Below are 17990 nucleotides of genomic sequence, written 5' to 3' on the forward strand. Positions count from 1 at the left end.
TGGTGAAACTGGGCCCAGGCCTCAGTTGATAGTGTGTGTGTTTGTGTTGCCTTGTGTGTCACAGTAATGTAACGCCTCAGAGTCATCTGGATCTGAAGCTTTGGAGCTGCCACACCCTGAGGAAGGAGCTACTGGGCAGTGCCACCATAGACCTGTTGGACACACTGCGCACACATGATGGCAAGAGTAAGGACGCACACCACACACACACACACACACACACACACAGTGTTTAAGAATAAAAACAAGAGACAAGTATGAATTTACAGCACATACACAGGAAACTTTAGATATTTAATATCCAGAATTGGAAAAGAAAGAAAAGTAATGAGACAATAAGATTAGATATAAGAGTGCAAAAGAAAAAAGAAAACAGAGGAGAAGTGTCCCATCTAAAAACTACTAGAATACAACTTTTCCTGTTCTGCTCTGCTGAAGTGTAATAACCAGTGTGTTCGATAATTAATAAATGTATGAATATAAAGCCGAGTGTCAGAGCAGGATGAGGCTTATGTCAGTGATTTCTTCGAGCTTCTGAAGGCCACGTCTATCCTCACACCTGGGTGCTGCTTGTAAAGTCAGAAAGTTCATCACCAGGACATTGTCCTCAGAGTGCACACACATGCTCAGGGTCACAGCACAGGTTGTGAGATTTTCCCTTGAAGACGACACGGACAGCTGTCACACAGTGCACCATGTTAACAGTGTCAGTATGTCCATACAACAGCAGTGACGTTTATGCCTTGCTTCCTTTATTTCCATGTAATAGTGGCTTTGTGCACTTCAAGAAATATATTGACTCTTTGTATTTTCTGGCCCATAATGGATTATGGGATACTGACAGCATGATGTCGTCCTAACTGAGACAAAACATGGCTGCATTTCTCAGTCACATTCTGAAAAGTATTTAAATACCAGAAAAATGACCTGAATACTGTTTATTGTACTATAACTACAGTCCGTCTCAAACACAGAGTATTACTGTTACTGCTTCTAAACACAAAGGCTGAATTGTTGGACAGTTCCAAAAATATGAAAAGGTTGTGCGACTAAAAAGATCACACAATGTCCAGCAGTGACCACAGACTGGTTTACCACCCTGCTAATGTTTTATCTTTGTAGTGATGAAACACTTATACATTTATGCTGTATTTAATCAGGAAGTCACAGTGAGATCAAGATGAGACCAAGTGAGACCTGAGCACAGAAAAATAAAATAAATAGAGACAAATATTAAGAGAAGAAATACACATTTTCAGTGATTTAAACATACATTCAGATTTGTATTCATACAAACAAGTGGACATTTGTTTATATAACAGCGATCAGAGTGTTTATTTAAATGCTTTTAAAAATGCATTAAGATACACAACCAGGTAGACAATGTCAAACGCAATGACTTAAATGCTCATAACTGCAAGTTGGAAAAGAGATGATGTAAAACAATTACACCCCAGTCAGAAAGACCTCTCATCAAGTTTTTGAAGTGTGTGGAGTGTGTGGAGTTCCAGTGTGTTCTGTCTCTCAGTGAGATGGTATGGTTTTACTCAGCTTGTTGCTTTAAAGGAAACTCAGGATCCATATATCTGATGGCTAAAATCTTTTGGCCAGTGAGGGATGCAGTTAAAAACAGCCAAAGTCAAAGCCAAAGAAATGTATGTTAAATATGTGATGATACACTTGATGACATTCTTCCAGAAGAATTCACTCCGCCGCCCTGAGCTTCAGTCCATTTAAATGACTCATCCAGCTTTTCTCTGTAATTCCAATATTTCCTTCAAAATGACGACTAACTTGAAGATATGTAAATAAATCTTTCTGTTCTAAGTAACTGGCACCGGTGACTCGAGGAAGCTGTGTCATCCTGTGTTGGAACAAGTTGAATATTATGATGTCAGCGTGTGCAGATTGAGTTTCTTGTCATATGCCTCCCATCTTAAAGGACACGAGTCCTCTCTAATTTTAAATTTGTGGATTCCTAAAATGGGATGTTGGGTGCTAACCGTAGGCTGGATATTAAAAGTTAAGAACTTATTGATACCAGTGCCTCTACAACAGAACTGATACTAAAACTATACCTAAATAAAGCACAGTTAAAATTTCAACCTGTAGTAACTGTTGTTGTGGCCACGTGGGTGAAACGACTGGTGTGGGTACTGGTATGGTGGGCTTGTCATTGAATGTATTACACATGCAGCAATGTGGGAGAAATTCATTCATTTGGAGTCGTGATTCTGGCCCCCTGCTCAATGTAAGGCCAATATCTGCCAAGTGTGTCTGTCAAGAGTCGAGCAAGTAGTGCGCAGTGTTTTTTTTAGCCTTTATTGCTAAAAACCCTGAAAACAGAGAATGAAACAAGACACTAAATTTGCTGGACAGTTAATCAACGAGCTGAAACTCAAAGCTGCAGGGAGCTCTGGATTCAGATGATAATTCTCGACCCCTGTCACATGTTGTTTTCATGACAGTTTTCTGCTCTTGGTGCAATGGAACAATTTAGTCAGTCGTCAATGGGACACTTTTCACTTGACACAGAAGTGTCACGTCTGCTTCTGAAACCACTATAAAGTACAGCAACAAAGTCAAGCAGTCATCCTCTCACTCTGTGTCTCTGTTGCTCCTCCTCCCCCCTCTAGTGGAGAACGTCCAGCTGAGTCTGGTGCTACAGACGGAGAACAAAGGCTTGGTTGTAGCGGGAGGCGAGCTCAACGTCTGTCTGGACGGCATGGTTGTTGATCTGGGCTCGCTGCCCAATGGCAGCACGGCAGCAGACAGTGAGTCCCGCCTTTACCACACACACACACACACACAGACAGAGGTGGAGGTAATAACACTGAAATGTACAGAGAAGCACTCATACACTCTGATAGGAGAGAGTATCAGGGCCACATTGATGAAAAAAAACCTGAAATTTCGAGAATAAAGTTGGAATATTACAAGAATAAAAAAAAAAAACATAATTTTTAGGATATTACATCATCCAGTCAAACATGTGAAAGGACAGTCAGTGTCAGCCTGAGCTGCTTCTGGCAGCTGCTGTTTGTCTGTCTAACTATAGAATAGACTCAGTTTCCTCACAATCTTTTCAATGTCAATGTAATGATGCTGATGATGCTGATGAGCCAAAAGAAGAAGTTTCTCCTTATTTGTGGAACCTAAAATAGAACTTCACAGGATGCTTCACGTTCCTCATTTTAAAGCTTCTGATATTTCCCCTCTAAAACAGCACACAACCTTTTTTCCCTCAATGTGGCTCTAATACTCCGTCCCACTCTGAGGCTGAGAGGAGGAAGCAAGAAGGCAACAAAGAATGGGAGAAAGAAGTAAAAAAAAAATTGAAAAAAGAAGAGGCTTAAACAACACTACTGCCTTCAAGAAGAAATAATTGAATTGTCAATATTCTGAATTAAAGATCAGAAAACAAATATATATGTAATCCATAACAAACACACGAAGACTCTCCAACGACATACCAAATTATAAAAACTCATAGATGACAACACCATAATATGTCTGATCCAAATATTATTTCTGAGAGGAAAATGCCTGTCTCACAATGTTAAGGAAGGTGCTAAAAAATTCCTGGGACTGGCCCTTTAACTGGATTCATATCAAAATGTAGTGGGTTTTTTGCCCCATCCCTCACCCAAGTTTGGTGTAAATCAGCTCAGTACTTTTTGCGTAATCCTGCTGACAAAACACACAAAGCAACAGACAGACACAAGCGAAAACACGACACACATGACATGTGGAGGTGACTAACATCAAGAGCGGTTCCTCAGTTTGTGACAATTCTGAATTTTGGAAATACAAGGTTTTCATACATAAGATAAATTAAAGTGAACATGCACACACTGTTTTCCCACAGAAATGTAGACAGAGAATGCACCACAGCACTTTCTCCTCCTCTCACTCTTTCCCTTCCTGTCTCTCTTAAGTGTTTGTTGATATTGCCAACAACCACACACACACACACACACACACATGTTTGTGTGTCTGTTTGGTAATGAGAATTTTCTACTGCTTGGGAAAAAAAGAGATTTTACTTTGTGTAAACTGACAGTTTTACAAAGTCACTTCTTTCCCACATGTCTTTCGACTAATGATGTTTGGTCTTTCTTCTGGGTTAGAGTGTATTATTTATGAGGTGACAGAATTGTACATAGAATATTGTTATGTTTTTATTTGATCTGTTCGAGTAGGAGTTTATATTGTTTCTAATGTTATATTGTCAAAAAACGCGGGGCAAACAGAACACAGCGATTTTCTCCGAGCCCTTACAAGTCAGATATGTCAAACTGCGTCAGCACGTACAACACACACCGCTTACCGGACCCGATATTGCGTGGATACTTCATACTTCTGTGGAGTTTTACTTGAGAGACTGTTTCGGATCACGATAAGTAAATTCACTCAAGTGGCAATTTTTTTTGAATGACAAGTTGTGTCATTGCCATGATCGACATATCATGCCAGAATCAGTACTTTGACAGATCCAAGTTTGCAGTGTTGGAGTTTAGCTTCCATATTGCCAGGAGTCACTGTCGGGACAATTGAAACAGTTGTTTCAATGAGTGTTTCTTTCATCCTGCTGCTAATGCAGTCACTGTGTGTTACAGCAGTTATTAAAACGTGTGTGCGTCATTGTACCAACGAGAGTTAGAGTGAGAAAATCGCTGAAAAAAAAAATCCTGCTGTGGATGATTGTTAAGCCACATGTTGTAAACATGAAATGTAATATTTTTTTATTAAGATAAATTACAAAAAATGTTTGCAGCTACATTTTAAGAGGAATAATTTAAGTTTATAGTGAATGAACATTGAAAGTATGGAGACAGACTGAAGGTCAGACTCTTTCACAGTGTTTGTTTATCTGATTTATTTTCTTTGTGGATAAAAGATAAAGTTTTGATAATAGATTTAGCTGCAGTATTGAGCTCCTGCCCAACCCATCGTTATATAGCATCAAATCACTCTTTTTTTTTTCTTCACACCTACATTTTTATTGAGTTTTCACAAGAATATTGACAGAACAACACATCAAGAACATAACAGAACAAACACTTTAGCTGCGTTTCCACCACAGGAACTTTCCCCAGGAACCAGGAACCTTTTGAGGAACTATGCACGTTTCCACCGCAGGACCCAGGGTCTAAATTTAGTTCCGGGGTAATTGATTGACCCCCAAAAAGGTACCTGGTCGGAGGGAACTTTGGGGGGTGTGGTCTGCAGTGCTGAACATTTTGACTGGTCGAGTCCTCGCTGCATTTAATTTCAAACCGCGATGTTTAAAAGTCCGCAATGAGCGAGCGAGCAAACACATTTTCCACACCGCGAAACAAGTTCAGGAGGAGGAAAAAAACTGTTCCTTTTTAAACACATTCTCACTGACTCAAAAGATATGTAAACTTTTCCATGATGAAAATGTCTTGGACAATTTTTCCAGCCACTGTTCGTGGTTGGCGTTTACATTTAGCCAGTTTCTGGTAAGAGCTTTCTTAGCTTGCTGCGAGTAGAACTTTGGTCAGGTAGAGATCTTCTCTCGTCACAGTGTCTCTAATGTTCACACGTCACGAGTCAAATAAGTAATTAAAATCAAACTAGTTACTGCCATGTTACAGGAAATATGGTCACAGTCTCCTTCCTGAGTTACAGTGTCGATTAATGGCTTTTGCATAACATTATGATGTCACAGTGAAGGTTACCTTCAACTGTTTGTATATAGAATGTCATCACTTCATCATTTTATCTGATTAGAAGAAAAGTGTTTTGTGAGGTCACAGTGACCTTAACCTTTGAACTTTGACCACTAAATTCTCATCAGTTCATCTTTGAGTGAGCATCTGTACCAAATTTAACGAAGTTCCCTCAAGGCGTAATTGAGATATCACGTTCACGAGAATGGGACGGACGGACGAATGGATGGAGAACAAACGTAAGGCCTCCCTCCCGGGCTGTCGCCGGCGTGGACGCATAAAAAAAGGAAAACATAAGCAAACATCGGTGCGATAAGAACTAGCTAAAACGTCAGAAACAATCTTTGGGAAAACTGTGTTTGACGTGTACTTGGATCTTTTAGTTTAGACCGTCCACTAACATGGAGGGGGCGGGGTTTGTGACCTATACTGCAGCCAGCCACCAGGGGGCAATCGAGATGTTTTGGCTTCATGTTTGGGGAGCTATGATGTTGTCCATCTTTATAACAATCACTGGTCTGATCTCAGCCGTGACACCTCCATACCTTCTCATTAATTCGCTGAACAGACTCAAATCAAACTCTGACTGCACTTTTGCTATTTTAGCCCCCAGACAGCGCAACACAGTTCCTTTTTAAAATTAAGGCCTCTAAGTGTTTCTCAGCTTTTTTCTTGAATATTCAGATTTATTATTGTTATGTTACCTTTTTCTATTCTACTCTGTGAACTACTTCTACCTGCTCTAAGTGTAGAAAGCAGAATAGTGAAAGATAACACTTCTCAAGCCTGACAACAGTAGAACCCAGTTGTATAAAGGTTAGTATTAGCACCCTAAAGGAGTTTTTTAAATCGAAAACAACTGGACTAGGTTATTTGTCTGTGAAGACGTTTCACCTCTCATCCAAGAGGCTTCATCAGTTCGTGTACGCATCTGACCAGGCTAGGACAGACAAATAACCTAGTCCAGTTGTTTTCGATTTAAAAAAACTCCTTTAGGATACTATGACCTGGACAAATGAGAATATACACAGGCTTAGTATTAGCACATATGATTATTTATTCATTTTAGCAAAGTCTGGGTTTCTGTGGAGAGTCTGGAGGATGTTTAAATCGCGTATCAGACGTTTCTCTGCACTGCCAAGAATAACATGTCAAGAATATTGAACTTAAAGTCATTTAATACGAGCAGAAAATATTGACTAATCACCAATGTGTATTCACTGAACTATAACACTGACATTAGAGAACTCTTAATTTCAGTGTGCATGTGTTACTATTCCCAAACCAATGTAAAATCATTTCATAGCCCTCAGAGGAAGAATTTCAAACCCTCCACAGTCTTATTGACTCTCGGTCAGCAGTGTTTTCCGCTTCTAGGCGCTACGCTAACATTTTACCTTCCTTTATGGTTTGGAAGCAAAGGCTAGGTGTCTTTTTTAACAAATACACAGTTATTAAGCTGCTTTTAAAACCATAGCCAGGTCCATGTATCCATCTCCTCTCTGTGCTGCACACACTTACACAAAAAGATACACACACACACACACACACACACACACACACACACACACACACACACAAGGCTTTTCATAGAGCGCCACACAGAGCCCACACTGTAGTCCATTGAATGAACACAGGGCCAGCAGTAAGGGCCAAGGCCTGCCACAGCATGGGCTGTATAAATGTGTCTCTTTGTGACTGTTTAGATGTGAAGAAAGGATAAGAGGAGGTGTGTTGTGTGTATTTGTGTGTGTTTGTGATTGCTGTAGTACCTATGGCTTCACAAGGACAGATTCCTGTAAAGTGGGAAGCTTTCAAGTTTTCACTTGTAAAAGAGGCGAGTTTAGGGTTTGGATATACATTTAGGTTAGATAGGAAAAGAAACTCTAAACCATGTCAGTACAGAGTGCGAGTCTTTGCATTCTCACTAGAGCTGGGCAGTAAATTGAAAAAGTATCAAAGGACATTTGGACCTATCGCTGTCTTAATCTCGCTCATGTCAATTAATTGAGTTACTTTACCCAATGCATGTGTTCATGAAATACCACTTCGTGTTCGGTCACGTGCCTCCATCCCGTCCAACTAACATTAGTCCACATTCAGTCAAAGTGAAGCTGGTGATGTGGACGACACGGGCACAGACACTGAGCCTCAACCCGAGCAGTTTATATCTAAGAAGAAGCTGTGTCTGTGGTTTGGGCGCATTTTAGCTTCAGTAAAGACAGAAAAAAAAGTCCAATGCAAACACTGCAGAAAAACAATTTCAGCAACCAAAGGTAACACCAATCATTTGGACCTTTTTCACAAGTTGTTTTCATTTCAAGCGACGTGGGCTTTGATTTTAACTCTTTGATATATCCAATATATCCAAGCTTTAATAGTTCAGCATATTTACAGTACAGACCGTGTCGGAGAACTATAACTTAACTATAAGTTTAAAAAAGCAAATAAAATAAGTGATCGTTCTTTAATAATAATTGAGGTAAATGGTTGAAATAATCATGATATTTATGGGCAAGGATGACAGAGGTTGTGTTTGTGTGTGTATACAGTGGATCCAGAAAATAAATCATTTAGAATCATTTTTCCTTCACTAATTTCACCATAATTAGAATGTGAAAACAGAATTTTAGAAGTGTTTGCAAATTTATTTACAGAAAAAAAAAAATAGTGTTAGTATAAAGGGTTAGGGTTAGCATTCAGACACTGTCCTCAGGACTTAGTTGAGGCACCTTTGGCAGTGATTACAGCCTCCAGTCTTCTTGGGTCTGACGCAATGAGCTTTGCACATCTGGATTTGGGGATTTTCTGCCGTTCTTCTCTGCAGATCCTCTCAGGCTCTGTCAGGCTGGATGGGGACGACTGTGGGCTGACGCTAAGCCACTCCTGTGTTGTCTTGGCTGTGCTGAGGGTCAGTGTTCTGTTGGAAGGTGAACCTTCAGCCCAGTCTGAGGTTCTGTGGTCCTGGACCAGGTTTTCATTAAGGATCTCTCTTTACTTTGCTCCGCTCATCTTTCCCTCAGTCCTGACCAGCCTCCCCGTCCCCCCACAGCCTGATGCTGCCTCCGACATGCTTCACTGGTGGGATGGTGTTGGGCAGGTGTTGAGAGGTGACTGGTTTCCTCCAGACGTGACTCTGAGAACTGAGACCAAACAGTTCAGTCCTGGTCTCAACTCATACTACTACTACTTATTCAGACAGTACTGTGCTACAGGAGGTAGTTCTGTAGATTGCTGTCAGAATGGAGAGAAAAAGACAAGTAACAGACAGACAGACTGGTTGGTAAGATAGTGAGCCAAAAAATTAGAAGACCAGAACCAGATGGAGGCTTCACATGATGAAAGACCAGAACAGTCTGACTGAAACGTCATGGAGCTGGTTTTAGGATGATCTGGACAGAAGGTGAAAGCAAAGACACATGCAAGTCCAACACATCTGTGGTAACCGCTGCAACAGTGCAGGGACCAACTCTCTGAACAATGTTCGATTTCCCATGTAGAAAGAAGCCACGAGTGAGTTCAGCTGCTGGAGGAGTCAAAACTTTAGATTAAATTTAGTCCAACAAGAAGATTCTGTGATTCCTTGATTTTTAATTTGAGAAACGCTGAGACATTGATAACAGTTGGAAATGGAGGTGTTCTCAAACTTTTGACCAGTTGTCTTTGTATGTGTATGTTTTCAGCATCTCCACTCATAAAACTGAGTGTAGATGCTGTCGTGTCAGTTCATGGGTGTGCATGTATATGTGTCTTACATTTACATGCAGCAGTGTGTGTGTGTGTGTGTGTGTGTATGTGTGGGTATCTGTGGACTGCCTGAATATATAAAGGTCTGAGTGTGTTACCTTCTGCTGGTGTTAAAGCGCTCTGTTTTCTTGCTCTGAACGCTCCTCCTGTTCGTTTTTTACTCATTTCCCCTGGCAGCTTTTCTGACCCCCACACACACACACACACACACACACACACACACACACACACCTACACACACATACACACACAAACAAATCCTTGTATTGAAAGGTGGGGGGTGGGGTGGAGAAAGATTTCTCTGGGAATATTGGCTCACTCTGTAAATGTTAGATGCTCACATACACACTCCATGTATACACAACATCCCATCTCACAGAAGCCACATGTACACTGCAGCACAGACACACCAGCGACTAACACACATTATCCTGGACATGTCATGCTAGAATCTGTACATTACTGGGCTGTATGTGCCAAAGAATTGTTGAGTGTAAGAGACAGAAATACAGTACTTCCAATGACGGCGTCACTCCTGAATCAAATCAGAATCAGGTTATTTCTGGTTAGCAATTCAATTCAATAAACTTTATTTTTTCCCAGGGGGCAATTTAAAAGAGCACATATAGTAGACACGTTACGTTACCCTATGAGCGAGAGAGAAAGAGGAGTGACCAAAAAGCCCGTATGTCGCATTTCTCTGCTCCCTCTCTCATTGACTCCAGGAGTTGTCTTTACCACCATAAAAAGCAGCAGGATCAGAAACTGAAGTAAATGAAGTGTTCTGTTAAATCACAGAGCAGCTCTTACACACTACAAGCAGCGTCATTACAATCAGCTGATCAGAGTGTGTGTGCGCTCACGTTTTATATACATTAAACTGTGGCAGGGCAAATTAAATTCAGGCCTTAATACAGATGTTTACAAAAACACTTGTTTGTTGTCCACAGTGTCTTTGTGTAATCTTTCCACTGATATCATTTGTTCAGTCAAATACAAATCTTTTCTACAAATGTACAAACTTGAATTTCTCATGCAGATTTATGTTGCAGGTTTACAAAGGTTGATTTACAACTACAATAACTTTACAAGCTCAACATCTTTTTGAGCCCACACACTAAAAGCAAAACAATAAATGATCTTTGAATTGCCATTGCTGAGTGTTAGATGGACATGTGTCATGTGTGTCTAGATGGCAAACATTACTTTCTCTTTTTATGCCTCCATGCCGGCAACAATCAGAGCCGGAGGCATATTGTTGTCTGTCTGAAGTTGATGTCTCAGTAACACCTTGAGGGAAATTTGGCACAAACATTCACTAGGACTCGGGGATACATTGATTAGATTTTGGTCATCAAAAGTCAAAGGTCACAGTTTTTGCCTCTTGAATGTGGTGTTTCAAGACCATCCTGAGGGAATTAGTTTAGATCTGGCGCAAACATTCACTTGGACTCAAAGATGAACTGATTGTGAAGGTGTGTGGATTGCGACCGTATTTCCTGCAACTTGGCTGGTTGGTAGAGGCATACAACTGTGAGGCAGTAATTGAAGTTCACATCAATCAAAATAGTAAGTGATCAGTTAATCTATGTTGTTAGAAGCTATTACCCAGATCCCATGTTGGCTATACTTGGCCTAACTTCTACTAACTCCTCTTTAACCAGCTATGAGAAATTAGCCATTTCTCTCTGTACCCTTTTGGCCAAACGCCTCGTTTTGCAGAGTTGGAAGTCAGGAATAAGCCAGGTTTCATATATGGGTTAGAGAGTTGGCAACGGTGCTTGACCTCGAAAGACTTTGATATGTAGTAGTCAACAAAGAAAATGACACTCGCACACTTCTTTGTTCTTTGACAAAAATGCTGATAATGCTGTGAGTGAAACCTGGTTGTTGATACTGGTGTGTGTATGTGTGAGCAGTTTTTTATTTCTTTCTTTATCTATTTTTTGTTTGTACTGTTGTTTATGTATTATATAGCATATAAACAGAGTACATTGACTTAGAATACCCCCCCCCCCCTTCACCATGTTGATGCATTCTACAGAAACGGCAGGGATCATGATTCACGCCTCGTTTTTCTCCTTTTTATTTTGTCCTCGTCTATATATTTTCTGCATTTTGCACATATAAAAAGATCTTTAAAAAAAATAGTAATTGATCAGTTAATCAGTGGTGACGGTGTTTCACCATAGCATTCATTCAGATGTGCTGTTGTACCACTCAGAGAACAGGGATTACTCAGGTAACCTGAAGTTTCCAGTCATCCACAGCAGCTGCTGAACTGAGATGTGCTCTGTTCTGTTTTTAGTGTGGTTTACTTGTGCTTTTAGTTGAGATGTTTTTGTGTCTTCACATGGCTGGAAATTCTATAGATGTGTATAAGAGACAGTCCATCAGGTCTGCCCACAAGAAGCCCTTTCATAGCCACAAAACAGCTCTGTGTGTGTGTGTGTGTGTGTGTGTGTGTGTGTGTGTGTGTGAGATTACCTGTTTGCTTTACTTTAGATAGCAGGATATATGTGTGTAAACATGGACACTGTGTGAGGCAGCCGTGCTCTGGTGTGAGCGTCGTACACACAGGAAGGTGCTGCATTTGTGTGTATAAAGGAGTGTTAATGAAAAGCAAGTTATAGGCCTGTGGTTTTCAGTCACAGTCGGGACTGAGCATATAGTCACACATTCCTTCACACCACCAGGACCGCATACCATTACCACGCACACACACACACACACACACACACACACACACACACACACACACGCACAGACTGCACAGTACATACAAGGATGAATGGTCTCTATTAAACCACCAACTGTACTTCCATTTCCACATGTTTCAGGTCTGTATGGATTTGATTATTCTGGAGTTTTTTTTTATTTTTTTTTATATAAACCTAAGCTACACTATGAGCACTTTCTCATTTTCTACACAGCTCTGGAGAGGACCAGAAACCTCAGCGCCGTTCAAAGTGTGACAGAAATGTGGTGATAAAACCCCGAGAGAGAGAGAGAGAGAGAGAGAGAGAGAGAGAGAGAGAGAGAGAGAGAGAGAGAGAAACTGATGCTGCTGTGTTGAATTCTTTAAAGTGTCAGCCAGAGGCAGCATTGTTTTAAAAAACAACAACCATTTTCTTCAACACTTAGGAAAAAACAAAAAGAAAGCGCCACTGACAGGTGTTCTTAATCTTTCCTTCTGGAGACCACTGTTCTTCTCAGGAAGCTTCAGTGCAGCAGAAGTGTTTTGGAGCCTCGACACAGTCCTGTCTCTGAGCTCTGCAGCAGCTCCTTCCTCCTCATGGTTTCTGCTGTAATCTGCATTGTCAGCTGAGAGACCTGATATAGACAGGTGTGTGTCCAATCAGCTGAACTGACCTCAGCTGGACTCCAGTCAAGGTGTAGAAACATCTCGGAGATGATCAAGAGAAATGGAGGAAACTGAGCTAAATGTCAAGTGTCATAACAAAGCGAGTTCTTCCCTTTTTAATAAATTTACAAAATCTCTAAAATAGGGTTTTCATTTTGTCATTATGGGTACTGAGTGAAGATTGATGAGGGATAAATGAATGAAAGGATGTTAGCTTAAGGCTGCAATGTAACAAAATGTGAACGATTTACCTGAAAATGGAGAATAATCGTTTTCTTAATGTTTGCTTCATTTCTGAGTCTGAGCCTGAGTCTTCTTCTTTTATCCTCAACTTTTCATTAATGTTGATGCTTCAACTTGTTTCCGTCTCTCCCATGTTCCTGTCAGAAAAGTTAAAAATAACATTTCCTCCTCCTCCTCAATATCCAACATCTCATTATTTACTGTAACCTGTACAACCCATTTAGTAACACTACACATTGTTGCTGATCCATGAACACAAACGGGTATAAAAGCAGACACAACTGAATTTTTGGGGGTTTTTTTATACTTTGATTATACTTGAATCTTTTGGTTTAGTCAAGGATTCTGTTCTGAACTGTTTTAGTCTCCACCGACTCTTTGAGCTTAATGAGCAGCAGTGTTTCTGTATCTTCACATTCAGATGCCCTTTCCCCAACGCTGCAGAAACAATGTGGCTCACACTATAGCACAGCTCAAGTCATTTAGATATGGATGTGAGTGTGGCGGTTTGAAAAGCTAGATTCATGTCGGTCTCAATGCAGCACATACGTTTTTGGTTTCTTTCAATCTATCTCTTGCCTGTACCCCCCTCCATCCTTCCTTCCATCCCCCTCCATGCCCCACCACCCTCTCATTGACAGCTGGTTATATCTGTGCAATGATGATGTCATGTGTCTTTGCAGAGATACTTCAGTCAGACAGACCCAACCTGAGGAGAACACAGAGTGAGGAGACTCCCAGTGCTGTTGGATCCCAGAGCAGGTCAACACACACACACACACACACACACACACACACACACACACACACACACACACACACACACTGTTAAAACCGCAAATATATCTTCTTATGGATCGACACTAAAACACAGAAGAAGAGGAAAATCTAAAAAAAAAAAAAAGCTACATATGTATTGTGCCTTATCCTGACCGTATTCTATCTTAGAAAAGCAACATTGATTGTTTTGACTTTATGAAAGCATCTTTCAGGGAGTGATAGCAAAGACACTATGTCACGTATCAAAGTGTTTATATTAAATGCGGCAACAGTCATGACCATCATCTATGAATAGACAAGAATCGCGTCAGGATCTGTGAGCCATAGAGCGATCATTTTGTTCACTTGCTTTGCGGTAATTAGTCAGAGCAGCAACATAGGAAATAAGTAAATCCTCTGATTTTATAAAAGCTGTGAAAAGTAGAGACAGAGGGCTCAATTAGTCCCAGTCACACGATCTTTTCAGAGGATTAGAGCAACAGATGTAAAAGCTGTTAATGAATGGCTGAATGTGTACATGTTTAAGTGCATTACCCTGGTAATAGATAGATAGATAGATCGATAGATAGATACTTTATTTATCCCCTAGGGGAAATTCATGTGTCCATTAGCTCATTGTTGATAATAATAAAAACAGTTAATAATAAATAAACAATAATAATTACATCAGTCCACTTCCTTTGGCTGAGGTGTTGTATAGCCTGACTGCAGTGGGAACAAAGGATCTCCTGAACCTCTCTGTTCTGCAGCGCAGTGAGATGAGACGTTTGCTGCAGCTGTTGCTGCTTCTCTGTCCTGCCAGAATGTTGTGGAGAGGATGGTTGGTATTGTCCAAGATGGCCTCCATCTTACATTGCATGTGTTTCTCCACAACAGTCCTGAGTGAGTCCAGACTCCTGCCAAGCACAGACCCAACCTTTCTGACCAGCTTGTTCAGTCTCTTTGTGTTCATGTCTGACATGCTGCTGCCCCAGCAGACTGCAGCATAATAGAGTACACTGGCCACCACTGTCTGATAAAACATGTGCAGCATTTCACTGCAGACGTCAAAGGACCTGAGCCTCCTGAGGAAAAAGAGCCAGCTCCGCCCCTTCAGATAGATGGCATCTGTGTTCAGGGACCGGTCCAGTTTACTGTCCAGGTGCACACCTAGGTATTTATAAGTGTGCACCACCTCAATGTCCTTCCCTCGAATGTTGACTGGCTGAAGGGTGGGCCTAGACCTCCGACAGTCGATGACCATCTCCTTGGTCTTGGAGATGTTCAGAAGGAGGCAGTTCTTGTCGCTCCATTCACTGAAGGCCAAAGTGAGTAAGTGTATTAGTTGCATTAGATTGAGATCAGCTCCCAGATTAAAGAAGCAGCGGGAGAAGCTGAGTGATGAGCTGCTGTGGACGGGATCAGCAAAAATGTGTTTTAGTCACTTTAAGAAATACCCACAGAAAAGAGGTAACATCAGTTTAAGTGTTCGCTTTATTTTGAACATTTTCACAACTTTATCTGCCGTCCAACAGCCCTTTACACTGGAACCGTTTATGAACCGTTGGACTACCTTATTCCCACACACAAGCGCACCTACACTTAGCTCTGTCTGACTCAAACAGCTGATCTGTGAAGTAATACAGTGTGCACTGTAGTTGCGCTTGTGTGTAGTAAAACTGTAGTTCAACAGTTCACAAAGGAAAGGGCTGTTTGGCTGTGAGATGAAATGGAGAAAATATTCAAAATAAAGCGATCATTTAAATTGATATTAGCTTTTTTCTGTGGGCCTTTTTTTAAGTGGCTAAAATATGTTTTTGCAGACGACCCCGTCCACAGCAGCTCATCATTCAGGTATTGTGCTGATTCTCCCGCTGCTTCTCTAAACTGGGAGCTACTGCAGGTAATACACTGACAATAGATAAGTACCTCACACAACTCTGCGTCAAATAACCTGAACTATCAGTATCAAATCAAAAACTGAAATCTGTCATTTACAAAGGTTTTCAGACCCTTAATTCAGATTCTGTAGAAGCATCTTTGGCAGAAAGTTTCAGGTCTTCTTGGATGAGTCTCTACGACCTTTGCACACCTGGAGTTGGTCAGTTTATCTCATTCTTCCTGGCAGATCTGTCAGATTGAATGGGAAGTGTCTGAACTGCCATCTTCAGGCCTCTACACAGATGCTCTATGAGTTTTAATTCTGGATCTTGGCTGGGCCAAGTCAGACACTTGTCCTGTAGCCATTCCAGACCTGTCCTGGATGTGTGTTTCTGGACATTGTCGTGCTGAAAGGTGAACCAGTCTTGGGTTGTGTGCACTCAGGGTCTCCCTGCTGCTGCTGCTGCTGCTGAGGAGCCCCTTCACACAGCATGATGCTGCCACCACCATGCTTCACCATAGGGATGGTATTATATGTGTGATGAGCAGCGCCAGGTGTGAACCAGACTTGATGCTTGGTCTTGTAGCCAAAGACAGAAAGACAAAGCTTCTTCCATTTCACAGTTACTGAGGCCTCTGTGCTTTAGAAATGGTTTTATACCCTTGTCGTCATCTACGTCTCACCACAGTTTCATCAGAGGTCGACAGAGAGCTCCATGGTTTGGTTTTTGTCCTGACCTGCATTGTGGATTGTGGGACCTTATATACACAGGACTATGCCTTTCTAAACTATGTCCAGTTTACCACAGGTGGACTCCAGTCAGGTTCAAGACACATCTCCATGATAAATAAAGCAAACAGGAGACACCTGACTGCAGCCAAAGCAAAGAGTCTGAATACTTAGTATACAAGATTTTTTTTTCTTTTTTTTTATAAAATTGTAAAAATTTCTAAAAACATATTCTCACTTTGTCATCATGGGATTGATGGGCAAAAAAAAAAAAATTTTTATACATTTAAAATGAACTCAAAAAGTGAAGGTGTCTGAAGACTCTCTGTATATGAGGGGGCTGGGGTGACCTGGAGCAGAGGCCTCGACCAACTTTAAATAAGTTCATGACTTTTGTCTTAAACTGAGAAACATCCACATGGACACACATGGAAAAGCAGCTTTTTATGCATCTAAATCAAGCACAGTTCATTACAATGCTCGTTTCAAATCTCTGGACGTTGTGGTAAAATAATAAGAATAATAGCACAATAATAAACTTGCGTAACCTTTTTCTGAAACACTGTTTGCAAAGCGCTTATGAAAACCATAAGACCCGAGGCATAATAGTAATCAAAATAAATGGAAGAAAAGAATGGAGTGGAGGAAGTCTGTGCCAGTATGGTCGGTTGAAGCACTTGTGCAGAGTGCCAGCGTGTTATTCCCCCTGAATGTGGTTTCAGACGCTGCTCTCACTGGCTAGAATGGATAATAAATAGTAGAGCAGGCTGCATTCATTTCAAAGCTTTGCGGTGTGGCTGCATGGGGTCAGATGGTATTTCCCTCTAAACATTGTAGGGGGGCATTAAACACAGTTAAGCCAAGAGCCCAAACCGCCGCTGTCATGGAGAAGCAGTCAACATCTCCATCCAGTTGTGTTGGAACCGACGCCACAGACAGAGGAGAGGAGATTACTCCTGTTCTGCCATGATGAGACACACACATTGGGTGCACAGTACACACACACACACACACACACACACACACACACACACACACACACGCACCAAGAAGTCACCACTGTTGATTGTTTCTTCCTTCCTCTCCTGCTTCTTCTCCTCGTTGTGGCAAATAAACAACTGAGCGCAGCCCTGAATCCGGTTTTCTGTTAATGGCCGTCCAAACTTGGCCTCAACATTCCTCGGTCCTGGGGAGGGAAAGCCAACATGTTTATCTTTGTATAAAAGTTCTTGTCAGAAAAGCAAAGTTATATTTAGTGTTTGGAAAATATGAAGGCGTTCAGAGAGGAGAAGTAGCCAACTCCGACACCTCTGTGTGTGTTTTTGTGTCCTGCTTTCACCCATGTACACACTGGTACGTGTGCCAGGCCTGTTCCCCTGAGTCAGGAACAACAATAGGTCTGATCCTTAATTGTGAAAACAAAGCTGTGCGGTGATCCACAGGAACCAAATATAAAGGAGAGTCAAAGAACACAAAGCAAATCTTGATGTTTCTTTGTCTCACCTCCCCTCCTTCCTGCCTTTCCTCCTCATCGCCTTCTCTTTCACCCCCCCCCCCCCCCCCCCCTCCC

At 41.3% G+C, this 17990-nt stretch overlaps 1 protein-coding gene across 2 annotated transcripts in view; it reads left to right on the forward strand.

Annotated features, from left to right (window-relative positions):
- Positions 1-17990, forward strand: part of wwp2 (WW domain containing E3 ubiquitin protein ligase 2) — a 71659-nt gene that overhangs the window by 10641 nt on the left and 43028 nt on the right. For both annotated transcript variants that reach the window (XM_023397327.2, XM_023397328.2), the window contains exons 4-6: positions 65-186; positions 2637-2774; positions 13734-13812. In XM_023397327.2, the coding sequence (XP_023253095.1) occupies positions 65-186; positions 2637-2774; positions 13734-13812 (339 nt within the window). The remainder of the gene's footprint in view (positions 1-64; positions 187-2636; positions 2775-13733; positions 13813-17990) is intronic.

The sequence above is a fragment of the Seriola lalandi genome, unplaced genomic scaffold (genome assembly GCF_002814215.2).
Source record: "Seriola lalandi dorsalis isolate HSWRI2012SDOR001 ecotype SW California unplaced genomic scaffold, Sedor1 jcf7180002055008, whole genome shotgun sequence".
Lineage (NCBI taxonomy): Eukaryota > Metazoa > Chordata > Actinopteri > Carangiformes > Carangidae > Seriola > Seriola lalandi.